Source organism: Salvia hispanica, chromosome 5 (assembly GCF_023119035.1).
Source record: "Salvia hispanica cultivar TCC Black 2014 chromosome 5, UniMelb_Shisp_WGS_1.0, whole genome shotgun sequence".
Classification (NCBI taxonomy): domain Eukaryota; kingdom Viridiplantae; phylum Streptophyta; class Magnoliopsida; order Lamiales; family Lamiaceae; genus Salvia; species Salvia hispanica.
The window spans coordinates 2859726-2878396 of record NC_062969.1 but is presented as its reverse complement, the minus strand read 5'-3'; the positions used below and the strand labels follow the sequence as shown (position 1 = coordinate 2878396).

General features: G+C 33.1%; 1 protein-coding gene across 1 annotated transcript; it reads right to left on the bottom strand.

Moving 5' to 3' along the window:
- Nucleotides 1–7125: 7125 nt before the first annotated feature.
- On the bottom strand, nucleotides 7126–10059 carry LOC125186193 (putative late blight resistance protein homolog R1A-10). Its single transcript, XM_048082541.1, has 2 exons — nucleotides 8104–10059; nucleotides 7126–7622 (listed from the first exon to the last, which is right to left on the bottom strand). The coding sequence occupies exons 1-2, from the start codon at nucleotides 9947–9949 to the stop codon at nucleotides 7594–7596; spliced, it is 1875 nt and encodes a 624-aa protein (XP_047938498.1). The 5' UTR covers nucleotides 9950–10059; the 3' UTR covers nucleotides 7126–7593.
- Between the last annotated feature and the right edge of the window lie 8612 nt (nucleotides 10060–18671).

Sequence of the window (18671 nt, the reverse complement as noted above, 5' to 3'; positions counted from 1 at the left end):
AAAAATCGCCTTTTCTTTTGCTTATTATGGGAAAAAATTTGAACAATATCTCGAATTATTAATTTATCACACAGTAATAATTTTCTAGTTATTTATGAAACAACGTTGGCCGCGTTAAGACCACTAATTATAAGCATTACTACTATTCATAAAATATCTCATGTTACATTGCATATTAATTAGTGCTATATTATTGTGAATCTGCGATTGACTGTTAATTCCCTATTTCCCATTGAAATTTATAGTTTTTTATTTTAGGTTTATGTTACGTGTACAATTATTTAGTAGAGATATAAACAGTGGATCACGTTTATTTTTCAGTTGAGAGTATACTGATTTTATACAAAAGCATGTTTAATTAATTAGTTATGCTGCAACCTTCTTTTGTTCGTGCATGTTCTAACAATTATTCGATTTGGATTCCTTAATACTCCTACAAGTATTAATTATTTATGGAATCTCACAGGGTCTTGTCGGGATTTCAATGATTGATTATCTAATTAAGGTGTTTAAGGACATAAAACAACTAACACATTAAACTAATCATTTGGATACTGATATTGGACACTATCATATCACAAAATCAAATTTTAAAATCTTGTTTACTACAGATTGTAGTTAGTTGTGTCTTGTTATGGAGGTATAGATGTTATAGTAGGTCAATATATATAAGTCTCGAAAAACACTACTATTAACTTCACTGTTTAGAATTGTCAATTTCAACTCCATTCTAATCCTTTGAGATTTGTGATTCACTTCCGTTGTTGGTCTATCATTTATTGCTATAGATATATGAGTATATCAAAGTATTGTTTTTATCCAAGTTAATTAATCTATTTGATTGGAGCTCAATTAAATTTTTAAAAATATTTGCATCTAAATAATACTTCGGAAATGAAATACTACCAAATATGTAAAAAAATAATACTGAGTAACATTTTATTTCATACAGATAGGAAATATTTACTTTTTGTTTTTTTAAAAAAAATTTCCGTACAAAATATAGCTAGTGAATAAATATAAGCAGTTAATTTTACATTTTTCAATAAATTATTCTGAATATGTCCACATGTCAATATCATATCAATATATTTTAAATACAAGCTGTCTCCATTTAATCAAACATACTATCTGTGAAATCATATTCTCTCCGTCTTTCAAAAGTATAAACTTATTTTCATTTTAGTTTATATTTATAAAAAGTATCGATTTTCTAATTTTAGAAATCTAACTACACTATTATTAATGTAAACTTTCTCTTCACTAACACTATATATTTGTATCTTTTTTCTATATATCTCTTATTTTAAAACATGTAATACTACTCGATCAATTAAATAGTCATATTTTTCAAATACAGGTGGAGTATAAAGTTTTAAGCTCTCAACCAACCGATATCTGTAGACTGTAATAAGTAGGTCAACGACGACTTCTATTGTGCTAACATCAAATTCGCTGAAAATTTAAAATGAAAAGTTATCCCTTTTTATAAACACGGGAGTGTTATATTGCTAACTCAATACTTAATTGTTGAATACAACTATTTAGAGAGAAAAGACTTTCTAAAATTGAAAGTTCATACCCTTGGGGGACGGACGAAAAAAGAAACAGTGCATACTCTTTAGAAATGAAGAAAGTATTTTTTAACGTTTAAACTACGGGCTGTTTCTATAGATTCTAGTGAAATCCTACACTCCACTAACTTATCACACTCATATTTTATTATAAAATTAATATTAAAAAATAAAATCCCCATTTTATTAACTTTTTAATCAACTTTCTACTTATTTTTTTTTTTTTAAATTCGAACCGAGTTAAACGAAAATAGTATAGCAAACTTCTTCGGAGGATCATACAATAAACAACAAACTTTAAATAAATGTGCAGATTTACCAATACCACGAAGGATAACCTTATTCAATAAAGTCGGCCGCCGGATTAAAAAAGTAAAACAAAAATGGCGGAAAATGTTTAAAAGTGTTTAATATAGATAATGCAAAATTAGAGGGGCATGGAAAAAAAAAGTGAAGTAAGAAAGGAACAGCTCACCTCTTAGATTTGAGGGTCCCACCAAATTTTTGCAAATCTAGATTTCCTCGCCTGCGGGTCCCACAGACTTATGTCGCTCTTTTTGACGATGACCTTCCCTAACCTTTCACACATTCTCTTTCATATTCCACTGTTGTATTAGACTATTACTTAGTACTTTAGAAAATAATAGTACTCCACATTTTTAACCAAAAAATATATTAATTCCGTGAACTATTATACAATTATATTAAGAAGCGGACGCAGAAATATTTGTCAATAGGAACTGAAATTTCTAAATTTTATTCTATATTTTTGAATAAATTAGATTGTTTATAGGAACTTTTACATAATAATTTACACTAAATTTTAAAAGTTTAATAAAAAAAGATTAAAAAAATAATATGAATAAGGGCTTAAACCCCTCCCACTCCTCACGTGGATCCGCCCATGGACTTATATTCCATCACTTCATGAGGATGAAATGTCTAGTAAAAAAAAAGAAATTATACTGTTAAATATTTTATATTTTATTTATTATTTTTATTAATTGGACTATACACTTTATTAACTCATTTTCCTTATATTTTATCATAAAAATAAAAATAACATAGAACATATTTGAATAACTAATTGTTTCCATATTTTTTTATACTCCCTCCGTCCCACATAATTTTACTCATTTCACTTTTACCATTTTTGATAATAGACCTCATATTCCACTAACTCATTAATACTCACATTTTATTATAAAACTAATACTTTAAAAGTACGATCCACATTCCACCAGTTCAACTCAGTTTTCATTACATTTCTTAAAACCCATTCAGATCAAAGTGTGTAAAATTATATGGGATGGAGGGAGTACTTTCTTAAAATTTATGTCAAAATAAAAATGAGCGTATATTTCTTTTCTTACTCCATAAAATCCACTTGTGTTTTTTTTCCATTGTGGGCCCATATAGTGGGCTAGTTGTGAAATGACTGAATTGGACACGCATACTCCTACTACACCCCAGCCCATTTTAGTGGATTGGTCTTGGAATTGAAGAGGGAAAATACCGGAATATTTGCTACTTTTTCCCATTGTGTGTCTCTACTGTCTCACCTGTAATTAAACGGCCAGGATAGGTTTAGTACCCCTCATTAATCCTTAATTAAAAGCAACTTAATACATGATTAAGACATTTTGTATTGACACATGAATCTGTCCTTTTGTGATTAAGATAATTTAATGTTGGATACAACTCCATTATGCGCTAACACGAAAAGACTAGATTACCCTTCGAGATATTATAAGTATACAACTTTGCTAATCTCGATATCAAAATTCCATCATATTGGTAAGTATAACTATATGAAATTATGAATTTCTCCTATAATTTACAATTCGAGTGTTGGCTACAATTTTCTCTAGCAAATTTTGAATATTGAAAGCATTAGCGACAAATTAACCGTAAATAATAAATTATGCTTGATTCAGATTTCCCAACGTTGTATAATACTACATCATTAGCTTGAGCCCATTATCTTTCATTAAATGATATAGAATAAAATATTATAAATTTTTATTATTTAATTTTACCGTCAAATGCTATGAGCATGTAATTGTCTTTATCAAAACGACATGAATAAATTGTTAATAATCAAAACTGTATGTGGATTAGCATGTTTGAATTAGCAATGATAGTACTAGAATAAAGAGAGGAATATAAACGTTATGATTAGTGGAGCCCCAGGTGCTAATCATGTTCGTGTGTATCAAGAAAATGATTATCTTTTTGAAACAAAAGACAGTTACTTAAAGGGTGAGTTAATGATGATTAGGAATATAATTATACTAATTACTAATTAGTGTTTGCTGCCTTCCCAAATTTCCCTAGCGATGCATATAGTGGTTTGACCGAATATTTTTGTGTATATTAATATTAGTATGAGATGATTAAATTTCATAGATTCCCCATATTTATTTTATGTATTCATAAAATCGAAGAACATTGATATGAAAATTAATAAAAACCATATTGATAGAACAATAGTATAGTACTATCAATTAAGAGGTTTTGCTTTATAAAAATATTGTTTCCAAATATAGGGGTTTTGTAAAATTCAAATATCATTTTCATATTGCATGAAGGAAGTGATTGTTAGGATTATTTTAAGTTTGTATGATAAACTCTAATGATTAATACAATCCCAATTATGAATAAAAAAAGGGAAACAAGGCAAGGAAACAAGAAAACAATTGATTTGTTGGTTTTCTTGATCATGTTTTTGGTGACACAGAGGATCCAACACATATGTCTAAGAAAGTCCTAAAAAAAGATATAATTCGATGTAAGATCTTTGTATTAAATTATGATGTTTTAAAACCGACCTCACTAATCATTGTTATATCATCCCTCCGAGAATTAAGGAACCAAAATGGTCCTTAAATTATATATTAATCCTATTATTTTTGTTGACCTTTTCTTTACCAAGAATTAAGGGAACCAAGGGTCCCTAGATATTTGTATAGTATGTACTTTTAGATGAACTTCTGTTAAATATGGGTTTATTTTGATATGCAAATTAACTCATGCAAATAAGAGACCTTTCAATTTGATAACTGAGTCCAACATTTTTTAACATGTTAAACATGTGCAGTCTAGGGAAGATAAAGTTTTTAAAATTAAATGAAATATTGATGTTCAAATTGCATGGTTTTTTTATGTTACGAAACAAGTAAGCAAAAAAATTGTTAAGTGGAGTAGTATAGTATGGAATAAGTTCAGAATAGGAACACTAACAAAACAACTAAATTAACTTGTATATAGAAAACAACAAAAAAACGTTATATCCAAAACTATGTACTACAGAAAAAACTGACGAAGAACACAAAAAACATAAGAAAGGAGCATCACACATCCTAGGGTTATTTGCCAAACTCATCAATTCCAATGGAGTGACTTCACAATAATCACAAAACACACAAAAACAAGCTACGAAAGTACACTAATTAGGATCTAATAAACCCTAAACCCATCAAATTGTATTGTTATTCCTTATTCGTTTCATTCAACGAACCCAATATCTTGAATTAAGATCTCTAACTTAACTTCTCACACTAGAATAGGACTTTAGAATTTTTTTTTCTTCGGTTATTATCAGCATTTATTTAATTATTAAGAGAGAGAGAGAGAGAGATGCATGAGAATTATTGAGGTTTGAAAAATAATAGTCTCTACACATGATGGGACCATATATATTCCAAACACATATAACGTGTGACGCATATGGTAGGGTTTGACATGCATAAATATTTGAGAATTATTGAAGTTTGATATGTATACAATTTTAAGAGCTGCAGTCCTCTCTCTCTCTCTAAATAGTTGATGAGTGTGGAAAAAAAAAGGATATATGTGAGAAAAAGATTACTTGTCAAAGCACTTTTAAGATATCAGAGAGATAGTGTAGGCCAACCCTAGATTATGTATTAATGAAGGCTGGGCAATACCAAATTAAAGAAGAAAAATGGGGTCCCCATAAATACACATAAAAAAACGACTCTCTAATAATGTGTTTTGGTTTCATTTTACATATACTAGTACTTACTAATTTAGCATGCTAGTACACTATATTTCATTTCTTATACCACTTTATTTTTTTCGTAAATACACTCCATGAATATATAAATTAATAAATTAGCATGATATTTACTGTTACGGTTCTCCTCCAATTAATAAATTAATAGTTCCAGTCATCTAGGATAATTGTTGGTAAATCTGAAAAAATAAAAAGTTGGTCTGTATTAATAGTATTATAATCAACAATATTTGACTCTCTAAATGTTTATTTCCTTTTAACATAGTAGTAATTTTTTGCTAGATTTTGAAAATCCACTTTTGAGGTAAAGAAATCTCTAGATAATGGGATTTTCAAATTTTACATCTTAAAAAAAATGTAATTTTCGAAATTCTCTACCTTGACTGTTCTAATTGGACTCTTCTCTTCAATTTTGCTTCAATTGATGGCCGCCACTTGCATGTAATTAAATTAATGCATCTTGATCGGCTTCAATCTTCATTTCTATTGGGCCTCTTGGATACTTCTTGAGTCCACATTTCTCGAATTAATCTAATCAATTATCCTTGTCTTTCTTGGATCAAATTTTAGTGACTGGTCCGACGGGCACCATAATCGGCCATCCTTGGGCTCCACCAAAATTGCCCTCCTTCACATCCTCGAACAAAAATTTATTGATTTCACTTGTCTGCCAATATTTGATTTCACTATAAAATGAGACAAGATTACATAGATTGAGAAAATCACATCATTAAAAATTTTATGATTATTATTAAGTGAATAGTGGGATGAAGAAGAACTGAGTTTGAATGGAATCGAGTGCAGCTTTGAGAGGCATTGATATTATGGAAATGAAGGAATTAGAGAAAGATGGGTTCAGGCTAGAGAGATAGAAAATTAGAGAAAACTAAATGGCCACTAAATAACAAGTAAAAGGTGTAAGTTAGCTAAATTATTGAAACTAAGTTAGTCGCTTAGGTAGCCAGGCTAACTATTGATTTTGGTTAGTTTCTGATTTGTGATGATATAAAAGTGTTGGTGAATGATGATACGACATTAATTGGACAACTGATATTTTATTTCTTGAATGATACAAAATCACAATAGCCATATTATATAATCTAGACTTACGCGTTTCGACTCTCTTTTGCATCTTGGGAAAGAACCGACAAAGAAAATCTGAAATGAAGCTTCAAATTTTGCCTGACTCAATACAAGACATATAAATAAATAAAATAAAATAGTGCTATAAAAATTCATTGTAAGTTGTTCTTGTGCATCAGTGCATGGATTGTCGGGGTCCATGGAGTACTCATTATCACAAGATATCTGTTAAGGGAGCCAACAGATTCTCGCCGGCAACAAAATCACGGCTGTCGCGGGCTTTCCCCGACGATCACGCCTCAAACTAGGGTTTTGCAGAAGGAAAAAATAACAACGAAAGTAGAGATAATTGGTTATTTCATTCATAGTAAATAAAATAACATCTCCTTTTTTTTACTAAGGACCCTAGGGTTGATTCGACATACGATTCGGGAAAGAATCAACAAAGAAAACCCGAAAAGGAGCCTTTAAATTGCTCGACCCAAAAGTTAATATAGCGTTCAGCCCAAAACAAAAATAACACAAAATAATACAACTCAATATACTAAAACTGACTAACTACCGAGAGACATAATCTCTATATTTATCTGGCCTCTTCGATACCCTCTTCGGTCGACCTGGACACCTCTCCTCCGTGGCTGGTTGTATCGAAGTTTGGCTGCTCGGGTTCCACCGTCTGGTTACGGGTTCACCCGTATCAATATCACAAAAGCACACTAAATCAAGTTACAAATTGTCAACTATTGTTAATATTCATACAAGCCAAAACAAACTCAATTTTTCAATGGAAACTAACAAGAATTTTTATATTAAAATGAACCAAACACAATCGAATACTCTTGTTGCAAACATGATAACCAAGCCAACTTCCTATCCTTTGAACAAGCACCTCAATTCTCATTCTTCGAGATCAGCTGCAACATTAACTGGAAGAACAGAAAAATCATTTAGAGAAGTATAAAGAAATTTAAACATTTAAAGAATGTTAATCCAACACGCTAATCATCACTGAAATTCTACTTTTCTCCCGCGAGAATACAATTTTAGGTTCTTCTTGAAAGCCATAAAAGAAACTAATTCTTGAAAATTAGTTTAGCCCTAATTAGTCCATGTTAACATTAGTTTTTATTTTATTCATTCAGTTTGATTACAATACCTTTGATGATGTCATTAAGTTTACAAGTTATTATATAAGAAATCAAATCTTAATTTTTCCACTTTTCTATGCAGCTTCCATAAATCTAAAAAAAAATAAAATCGAGCTTTGATTTTTATATTTTTATAAAATTAATAAAGTAAAAAATGATTTTAAGATATTATAGTCAAACTAAATGGATAAAATAAAACATTAATGCTAACAAGGACAAAACATAACAAATTAAAATGCACAAAAAACGAATGACTAACCTTCTGGACCTATCCACGTAAGCTGGGTTGTCAATTTGAATGGAAGTACCTTTAGCCTCATTTGGTTTGCCCAATTCTCAGTAAAAGGGCTACAATCGACTATTTCCACTTTATTATTCAAATTTAAGATAATAGGGAGCTCTTTCAGTTTGTAGCAATGTCTAAGGCTAAGGCACTCAAATTGCGTAAAACTAGGAACTTTGAGTTTCCAATACACCAAATCTGTATCTTCAATTCGAAGATATTTGAGGTTCTTGAAATAAGATTCATTAATCTCCCATACTGGACCTCGAAATGCATAACTTTTCAATTTGAGCACTTCAACTGACAATTTACCAATGATACTCATGTATTTCCAAGGATATCCAAAACCACTCAAGGTTAAGTTTGTGAGGCTTGATGGGAACATTGGTGGAGGTGGATGAACCGTCTTCGATCCGAATTGAGGATTTACAACAACACATTTAAGTGTTTTTAGTCCGGAAAGGTGACAAGTATTATTCATGAGATCAAAGACATAATCACCTTCATCATCAGGGGCTAGTTCAATTCGAATTCCTAACCTTTTCAAATTTGGGATCATTTCAAGAACCTCTCGCGTGCAGCTTCGAGCACTCACATCCCAAAGTGTTGTGAGCCTTGGCAAACCATCACCAGAATGAGGGTTAGGTATATGCCCACCCATGATCTCAAGATGCCTCAATTCCTTCATATCCCAAATTTCCATCGGCAAAAGCAAAGATGTGTTGGTGCTAATGTACCGCTTCACAATCAAGTATTGAAGCTTCCACAGTCTGGATATTGATGTAGGCAGGCTACCGTAATAGGTCAGGGAAAGGTATCTCAGTTGAAGTAGCGAAACCACTTCAACTGGGAACTGGTATTGGCGGATTGCTAGGGCATCCAAAACCCTAAGCAACCTCAAGCCAAAACTTACGGGGACCGGATATTGATGAGGTGGACTCATACATAAAAAAGAACGCGCACTTGCAACGGACGCCATTGAGGCATGCACATTTTTTAAGCCCAGCAAAGCACTAGTGCGAATGCATAACCTGCGTTGACTCTTCATGTTTTCCACGAAACAATCGTTATAACTAATGATGGCGTGAAAAAACCCATTCTTCGCGGCTTCACTGTTGCATAGATGCCAAAACACAGAATGGAGGCGACAACTTTTTGTGAGGGAACCGAGGGCATTCGATTGGATCATAATCAAGCTCTCACTCTCTAGTTCGAATAAACAATTGAAAACAATATGTTCGAGAAAACCCTCGGCATTGAACTTATCATTAACCTTGAATGCACTTATGTCACAACATTTACGAAAAACTCCCATGTAGAGAAAGCATGCTTTTAGCTGTTGTGGTAATCTCTTGTAACTCGGAAGCAATGCCTCGGATATTTCATCATGTGCGTTCGCAAACACAGAAGTTTCTTTCCCAGAGGCTACAAGGTCCCAGAACTCCGGATCCTTATCCTCTTGGAGTAACTGCTCGGCCACTTTGAGGATTAGGAGTGGAAGACCATCACAATCCTCTGCAATTTTTCGCCCGGCTTTCTCTAACTCAGGCGGGCACACTCCCTCAAGAAACACCTTTTGACGAAGAAGACACCAACTCTCTTCTTTATCTAGTAACCGAATTTTATAAACACGATCATGTTCTCCCCATTTAGTTACTTCTCTTAACCTAGTTGTCACCAAAGCTCTGCCTTTGATGTTAGGGAACACTGTTTGCAAATGATGCAAGGGCTCTTTGCTCCATAAATCATCTATCACAATCAAGATTCTCTTACTAGATAATTCTTCACATAACTTTGTGACTAACTCATCATCTTCTTTCATTTGTATTTTTTCTTCACTAGGATATATTTGTGCTAAAATATCTATTAAGATATCTTTTGCTTCATATTTTGGTCCTAGAGTGATCCAAGCACTATGATCAAAATTGGATAATATTTCCTCATCTTGGATAATTTTTTTGGCATAAGTAGTTTTGCCAATGCCTGCCATCCCCCAAAGTGATGTGATTTCCATTTTAGAAAAATACCTTCTTGGAAGAATTGTCTTCTTGATTAGTGCCACTTCAGCAGAAAGATCCATCCATCGTGAAATCAATGTTACGATAAGCCTTAGCCTTGGGTTATCCATATTCCAATTGTAGGACTCCATTTCAGTTTTGATTTTATGCATCTAGCAACACAATGAACGCAAGAAAAAACAATTATTACAATTATAAAAATGACTTGCAATTTGGGTCTCAATAAAAAAAGTAGCAATAAAAACCAAACTTTAGTACTCCCTGTCCCAAGAATTTTCTCTACGTGATAAATTAGTGGAGTATCTATACATTATTCTCGTTTTTATTCTACTATTTATCCACTTCAAATATTTATTATGATTTTTTTCAAAACGAGTGCAAAAAATAAATGATTCAGCCTTCTGGGGATAGAGGGAGTAATTTTTTTTTTTTTTTTTACAATTTAGACTTATCTAAATTTTGCATGATATTGGATTTGAGATTTAGACATTCATGTAATGTTGAAATCTAAAATTGATTGGGGCTTTTGAAGTTTAATGTCTATTTGATGTCATCAATTTAAAGTTTAAACATTGGATGTTTGATGTTAACTGATCTAGGATTTGAGACGACATAGTTCAGATTTAAGGACAACGCAAGTGGATATTTATTTTTGGACATTCAACAATGGGTTTGATGACACAAAATGACAACTCAAACTATGGGATTTATATTCCTAAAAACGGAATAAGTCTAAATTGCTATATATGGCCTCAAAGATTAGGGATTAAATTGCATATAACTCTAATAAACATGTACACAATCATATACTCCAGGAAATTCTAGGATATAAGCACTTGAGATCACCTATGCCATTTCCTACTCATGTACTCCATCTCCTATTATATACACACAAACATGGGATACAAGAAGTGCATTGAAAACACTAGCGCTATGAATTGTTTAGAAAAGGCAGCACAAATATAACGTGAAGCATGCTATAAAATCTTTGTAATGTAAAGGGATCAATTATAAATTATGACTTTGAATTTTTCAGTCAATTTACAAAAATGACCTGATTTTTGAAAATTTGTCTAACCCTCCAGTTCAAAAATGGCCCGCTTTGCAGTACTCCACAATTCTCACCAATCTTCTTTATAGCTTCCACAACTTGAGGATGTATTAATCGGAAAATATCACCAAAAACCGCCTGTCTTAAATACCACCACCCCCAATCCTTAAAGTCCCCAACTCTAGTCACTACATTAGTACCTAGATAAGGTTGTAATGAGCCAATCATTTCCCTTTTGTTGGTGGTGAGCAACACCAAGCTCCCATTGCTCTGATCTGGGAATGAGCTTTTCAAGTAGTCAAACACCTCCACACTGCACACATCATCCAGCACAATCAAATACCTACGCCCCTCCAAAGCCTTGTACAAGTAGTTGCGTATTCTCTCATCTTCGTCATCACCATCTTCTTCTTCTTCTTCGGAAAAATCATTGTCCAGTTGATAAAGGATGAGTCTTACAATTTCCCACTGCTGAAAATGGGTCCCTATAGTCACCCACGCTTTGCAGTCGAAGCGTTGGTCTTCGTCTTCGAACACGGTGTTGACTATAATTGATCTCCCGGTGCCGGACTCTGCGACGAGGGAGAAGAAGCACATGTCATCCGGCCTTACTCTTTTAAGCATTTGATCCCTGAGTTTGGCAAACTCTGTGTTGTGGCCGACCATCTCCACCACGCCAACGTCTAGATCTGGTGAAACAATGCCGTCATCTTCTTCTTCATCTTCTGGAACTACTGGCATGCTTTGTTCGGCAATGAAATTCTTCGCACTCGCGCTGAACAAATCATACCCTTGTTTGATCACTGTCTCCAAGTCTACGTAGCTCTCGAGTTGTGAGAGCTCGAGAGCATCTTGGAATCGATGTGCAGCGTCTCTTATTGGCTCCACGAAAGCGTCCAGCCTCGGTGTGTTGTTATCTCTTAGAAGAAGCTCTTGTAGTAAACCAGTATACTTGCATAATAGAGATAAGATTTGTTGAGTAGAGGGGGAGAGGGAAAGGCTAGAAGAATTGGTGAGGAGATCCTCTGCTGTGTGCTTGAGACAAATCACAGCCACATAAGCCATAGTTTCAATGATGCTTAAATTTGGAGAAAATATCGCAAAAATGTAGTAGTAGAAGTAAGCTATAAACTAAAACTAGAATGTCTCGGATTTCAAGCAACCTAACTTTTTTAATTAATCTGCCACTATCTATGATGTTTGCTTTGATAATTTGCAATTACTTTGTAATGTGTTAACTATACTAACAAATAAAGAATTACTTCCTCCGTCCGCGAATAGGAGTCTTATTTCTTTTCAGCACGGGTTTAAGAAATGTTAAGAAAAGTGGATGTAAGAAAGTTAGTGGAATAAAAGTCTCATTTGTATATACTCCTTCCGTCCAATAAAAATATGTACACTTTCCATTTTCATTCGTCCCACAAGAATATGTGCGGTCCACATCCATTGCCCATTGTTTTAACTATCATTCTCCTCTTTCTCTTACTTTACCAATTTTGTTTTAATTCTCGTGCCATATCCATTGCCCATATTTTTATGGGCTGGAGGGAGTATTAGTTTTAAATGATACTCCCTCCGTCTCCGATTAAGAGTCACATTTTGACCGGGCATGAGTTTTAAGAAATGTAAATAAAAGTTTGTTGAAAAAGTTAGTGGAATGTGAGACCCATTTTTTTATATTGGTTTTATAATAAAATGTGAGTAAATTGAGTTAGTGGAATGTGAAACCTACTTACTATTTATGGTAAAAATGAAGTGTGACTCTTAATCGGGGACGGAGGGAGTATGTGAGTGGAATAAGATACTCCCTCCGTCTCCGATTAAGAGTCACACTTCTCCATTTCGGTCCGTCCTCAATTAAGAGTCACACTTCCTAATTACTATATTTGGACATCCAAAATACCTTTATTTTTGGCAAAAGTTACACAAAATGTCATTACCTAACTCCATTTATTACACAAAATGTCATTACCTAACAAATTTATTATACACAAAAAGTCAAAGAGGTCTCACATTTCACTACCTAACTCCATTTATTACACATTCAAACATTTCCTTAAAATATGTGTCCAATTAAAGTATATGACTCTTAATCAGGGACGGAGGGTGTAATAGAATGCGGGGGTCTTTTTGTCATTTATAATAATTTTAAACTGAACTTTTATTCGTGAACGGACTAAAATGGAGAAATAACACTGGTATTTGCATATAGGAGTAATTGATAAGGGAACGTACCAAGATTATGAATAGTCAACCGGAGCAGATATATGATGCAGACATCTTGGCAGTGAACGTAACAAATGTCTTGGATTTGAATTAGTCAGCCACATGATGTTTATTTCTCTCAAAGTGGACGTATTAAACTTTTATTGACTTTGGTGTCCGGTAAGATTACCTAACATTTAATTAAACATCTTTTAAGACCTCCAATTATTTACACCAAACTTAAATTTATATTTGAGTATATGCCACACTAAAAAGTAGTTTTACTTCAGTCATTTATACCAAATTCAAAATTTGTACTACTACCATTTCTTAGTTTTTGCCTAATAAAACTATTGCAGTAACACCAAATATGGTATTGCTAAGACCATATCCAACCATACTCCCAAATCTGATGCCAATCAGAGTGACTACACAGTACACACCATACCAGAGAGTAGATTCGGCTCCGCTACCGGCGTAATGTGATTGCATATCACAAAAAGAGGACTTATTTTGGTGTGCCTAAGTCGGGCCGATAAAAAAACGCGGCCTCACAGCTGAATGAATTTAGCTACCAAACGGATGCTAAGCCCTTATAATTTAGTTATCTTGGGCTTATCATGTCTACCAAACATAAATTTTAATAATTCTGATAGTGAACATATCGAATGTATCGATAGTTGATCGCATCTACTTAAAAGCAAAGTAAAAACATACTTAAGAACAATTAGACAACTAAAAGCAAATAAAAGAGACGGATATAGATCAAGGATGAGGGAGGTAGAATCCTACGGGATCGATAACAACTATCTTATGCTCAACTAATTTCCAAACTATGTCCAGAGCCTTTGTCCTAGCGGCAAGGAGCTTAGACATCAATGTATGAGGTGCCGAGTTCTAGGGGTGTCGAAACGGGTACCCGCGGATACCCAAACCCGATTTTGCGGGTACCCGTACCCGAAAACTTCAATATTATACTACCCAATCCCGACCCGTATAGTTAAACGGATAACCCCATACCCGCATCGGGTATCCCAAACCCGTAGTTGCAGGTACCCAAACCCGCAAGCATAATTTGAATTGTGTATTATATTATTTAATGGCATTATGCTTTTAGTTTTCGAATGCTAGTCATCTAATACAATAATTTTATGTACATGTTTGAAATTCTAGAATGAATTTTGGGATTGTTGCTAGTTGCTACACTACGGTTTTAGATTTGTAATTTTTTTACTTTGTTATATTTGCATGATTTCCAACTACTATGCACAATTATTTTGATTTCTATCTCTTAAATATAATATGACTACATATGAAATATAATGCAAATCCAAATTTCAAATAAGCAAATATGATAGAAACTTCAAGCGTGTCTAAAATTAAATCACCATTCAAAAGTTTAATATAAAACAAAAAAATACTTCACTTTCATCTAAAGCCTAAATATAAATAACTTCAACTAAAAATCTAAATATTTTAAATCTCTAATCTAAAGACACTAAACTAATGAAAGTTTCACTCTCACCAATCTTGCAATCCTTCATTTGGCAGCGGATAAATTGGAAATAAAGTGTATCGTTAGAGAGTATATATTGATTTGAAACTAATTAACTAAAATAAAATATTTGAAAACCCAACCCTAAAAATAACGGGTATTATCGGGTTTAACGGGTATACCCGCTCCCGCGCGGGTAGCAGGTATACCCATACCCGCAAAAATTTAAAACAAACTACCCGATCCCGCCCCGTTTCCCATTGTCGTCGGGTACCGGGTACCCGCTACCCGGCGGATAGCGGGTCGGGTTGAGGGTTTCCCGATACCCACTATCCATTTCGACACCCCTGCCGAGTTCGAGCCCTCTTGACATTAATTGTAATTTCCTTCTTTCTAAGGAGTTTATTACAAAAAAAAAAAAAAAAAAAAAAAAAAAAAAAAAACTAATTTCCCAACTATGCCAACAAAGGGTCTCAAGGCTTATTAAGCTATCACTAAAATAAAACTATATCTTCTATCGAAGCAAATAATTTGTAGATTGCTAGAACTAAGACAACAACTCCTGATACTTAGCTTCATTCAAAGCTCAAATCTCTCGATTATATTGGCAAAGACGTCAGATTAATAAATGTATAAGCACAGAAGAAATCAAAAAGGAAATCGATTAAACATAAGAACCATTGTATCTCCCCGTAGAACTCTACGGAGAATTTAGCTACTCATGTTCATCATAAAAGTCAAAGAAATATTTGAAGAAATATTCAAAAATATTGTTTGAACAAAGCAAAACTAAAGGTAGAAATTCCTACAATTGGATTGGGCGGATTGGAGGCCTCGTCTTCAATTTTGCGATGAATACTCGTCCTCTGCTCATTCTTCTCTTCTTCCTAGGCAGAAAACTGTGATTTTTTAGGTTGGAGGCGTAAAAGTTGTGTTGGGAGGCAATTCGTAGGCATATATATACCTAGGGTTGACTTTGGGCGCGAAATAAGTTGTCCGACGAAGCTGGCGGGTCGCCAAGTTCGATGTGTGTCGAAGCTGGCGAGTGGCCAGCTGCCTACGGCGTTTTTCCTCTACGATATTGGCGGGTTGCCAGGTTCGTTTGCACGTGAACCTGACTGGTCGTTAGTTATGTCACTACTCCGGCGCAGTCTCTGTAAAACGACCATAACTTCTTCTACCGAACTCCAATTGAGATGTTAAGATATCCACGCGAAACTCTTTAGAAGACGAAGAGAATGGTATGCAATATGGACTGATTCCAGAAAAACTGTCTCGAACCAAAGCTGCTGCACATCCACATATTTTGTACATTTTTCTATACATTCTTCACAAAATGGTCAAAATACCAACACAATAAAAGAGTAGCTATAACCATACCTCAAAGTAAAACAATATATAATCAAAACCAACTAAAAATATTCTCTCAAACCATGTAAAAACCAAGTAAATCAGTATCCATCTTAATCTTTCATGTGATTAATTCACTTGCAGAGAATCGATTTGGCAAAAATAATGCACCATGATCATCTACTTGAAATATAAATCAATTCTAAATAATTTAATTTCACAAACATATATACAACCTGGTCAAACAGCATTGATTGGGCTAAATTCCAACAACAACTACCAAATCAGATGAATAGGTCTACGAAGGAGATTAAAAATATTGTATACTCCTAGTCACTTGTAAAATGAACGAATTTCCTGAAGGCATTAGCAATCTTGAAACTTTTTTTTCTATAAATTAATTTTTTATTTGTATAAAGTTGGAAATTGGACTCAAAATTAGATTAATCATATATTTTATGTAGTGATATTCCTCCCCATAGAATCATAATAAAGTTCTCAAAATAGCCAAGAGATCAAATCTAATAGGAGTAATAAACACTGCTTTCGATAATAATTCATCATCGAATTTGTATGGTATATAAATATCTCGAACATGTATAATGAAACGTTGTTTAACCCTCACGTTTCTCAGTGCTGACCTATTATTTCCATATATTTTGAACACAAAACAACTTGAATCACTTTGCTTGTCTAATAGGTTAAGGTTCACTAATCCGCTTAACAAATCAAGATCCGAATCCAAACACATAGATATAATGATATATGATGGATCATGGAGTAATTTTATTCGAGTTTGAAACCTAAGTATAGATATCGAATAGTTTGGTTTTAAGTTGCGCGGGTAGATGAGGAATGCAAACAAAAAAATCTCCAACCACCAGTGTATAATGTCACTACAATTTAAAGGGTAAAATCTTGTGAGTTAATTTCCTTACAACTGGAAAATGAAAATACAAATTAAACACAAGAAATTTGTCGTAAAATTTTCAATCAGATGGTATAACAATCTTCCACCAAACCAAACCCACACCATCTCAACAAAATAATTGGGGTATGTGATATTCATGAAAGTCCCCAACAATAATCCCCATGTTATGAATATATATAACTATACAAGTTTGCGTTTTTTTCCTTTTTTGTGATGGAGAGTTTGTATTGGTTATGGGGTTTATATAGTGAGGATGGTTTGTTGCCGTTTAAATTTTTGAACGTAAAACAAAATATCATTTCAAAAGCACATAATGCAGTAATACCTACTAGAAATAAATTGCTTTATATCGATCTGTTTATTACTACAAGCGTGAAAAAATCGAACGAAACCTACCTAGTAATACTAATATTACTTCATTCAATCTGGTGATTACTTCATTCAGCTGAACTATTACTTCATGCTGATCTGTTTATTACAACAAGCGTGAAAAAATCGAATGAAACCTACTGGGGGGGAGTTTAACAATTGAGATTTGTGCAGAAAAGGTGATACAGTTTGTTTGATTACTCAATCCATTTGCTTAACAATTCAGGGGAGTTTTGATTTTTTGAAGCTAAAGCTCTTCCGTGGACACTGCAAAAATGAAATATGCGTAAAAACATTTGAAGTCCTACTGAATGGAATGAAGTAAAAACCTAGTTCAATGAAGTAATTATGTTTTTGAATGAAGTAATAAATCTATTGGAATAAATTATACTATTGTTTACACTGAATAAAGTAAACACCTAGCTCAATTTATTACTTGCTGGAATGAAGTAAAAATCAACTGAAATGAAGTAAAAACCAACTGGAATGAAGTAAAAACCTAGTTCAATGAATTCGAATGAAACATGTGTTAAATCATTTGAAAACTTACTGCATGCAATGAACTAAAAACCTATTTGAATGAAGTAATATGGAATGAAGTAAAAATCTGTTCATTTTCAATATATTACGTACTGGAACGAAGTAATAAACTTACTTGAATGAAGTAAAAATCAACTGAAATGAAGTAAAAACCTAGTTCAATGAATTCGAATGAAACATGTGTTAAATCATTTGAAAACCTACTGCATGCAATGAACTAAAAACATGTTTGAATGAAGTAACGACTCATTTAAATGAAGTAATATGGAACGACGTAAAAATCTGTTCATTTTCAATATATTACGTACTGGAATGAAGTAATGAACTTACTTGAATGAAGTAGAAATCAACCGGGATGAAGTAAAAACATTTTCATTTTAAATTTATTAGATAATAAACTGAAGTAATAAACTTACTGTAATGAAATAAAAAAACTACAAAAATGAAGTAATACCTACTGGAAATAAATTACTTCATATTGATTTGTTTATTACTACAAGCGTGAAAAAATCAAATGAAACCTACTGGTGAAATAATTTACCAATGTTCTTCTTCTTCTTCTTCTTCTTCTTCTTCTTCTTCTTC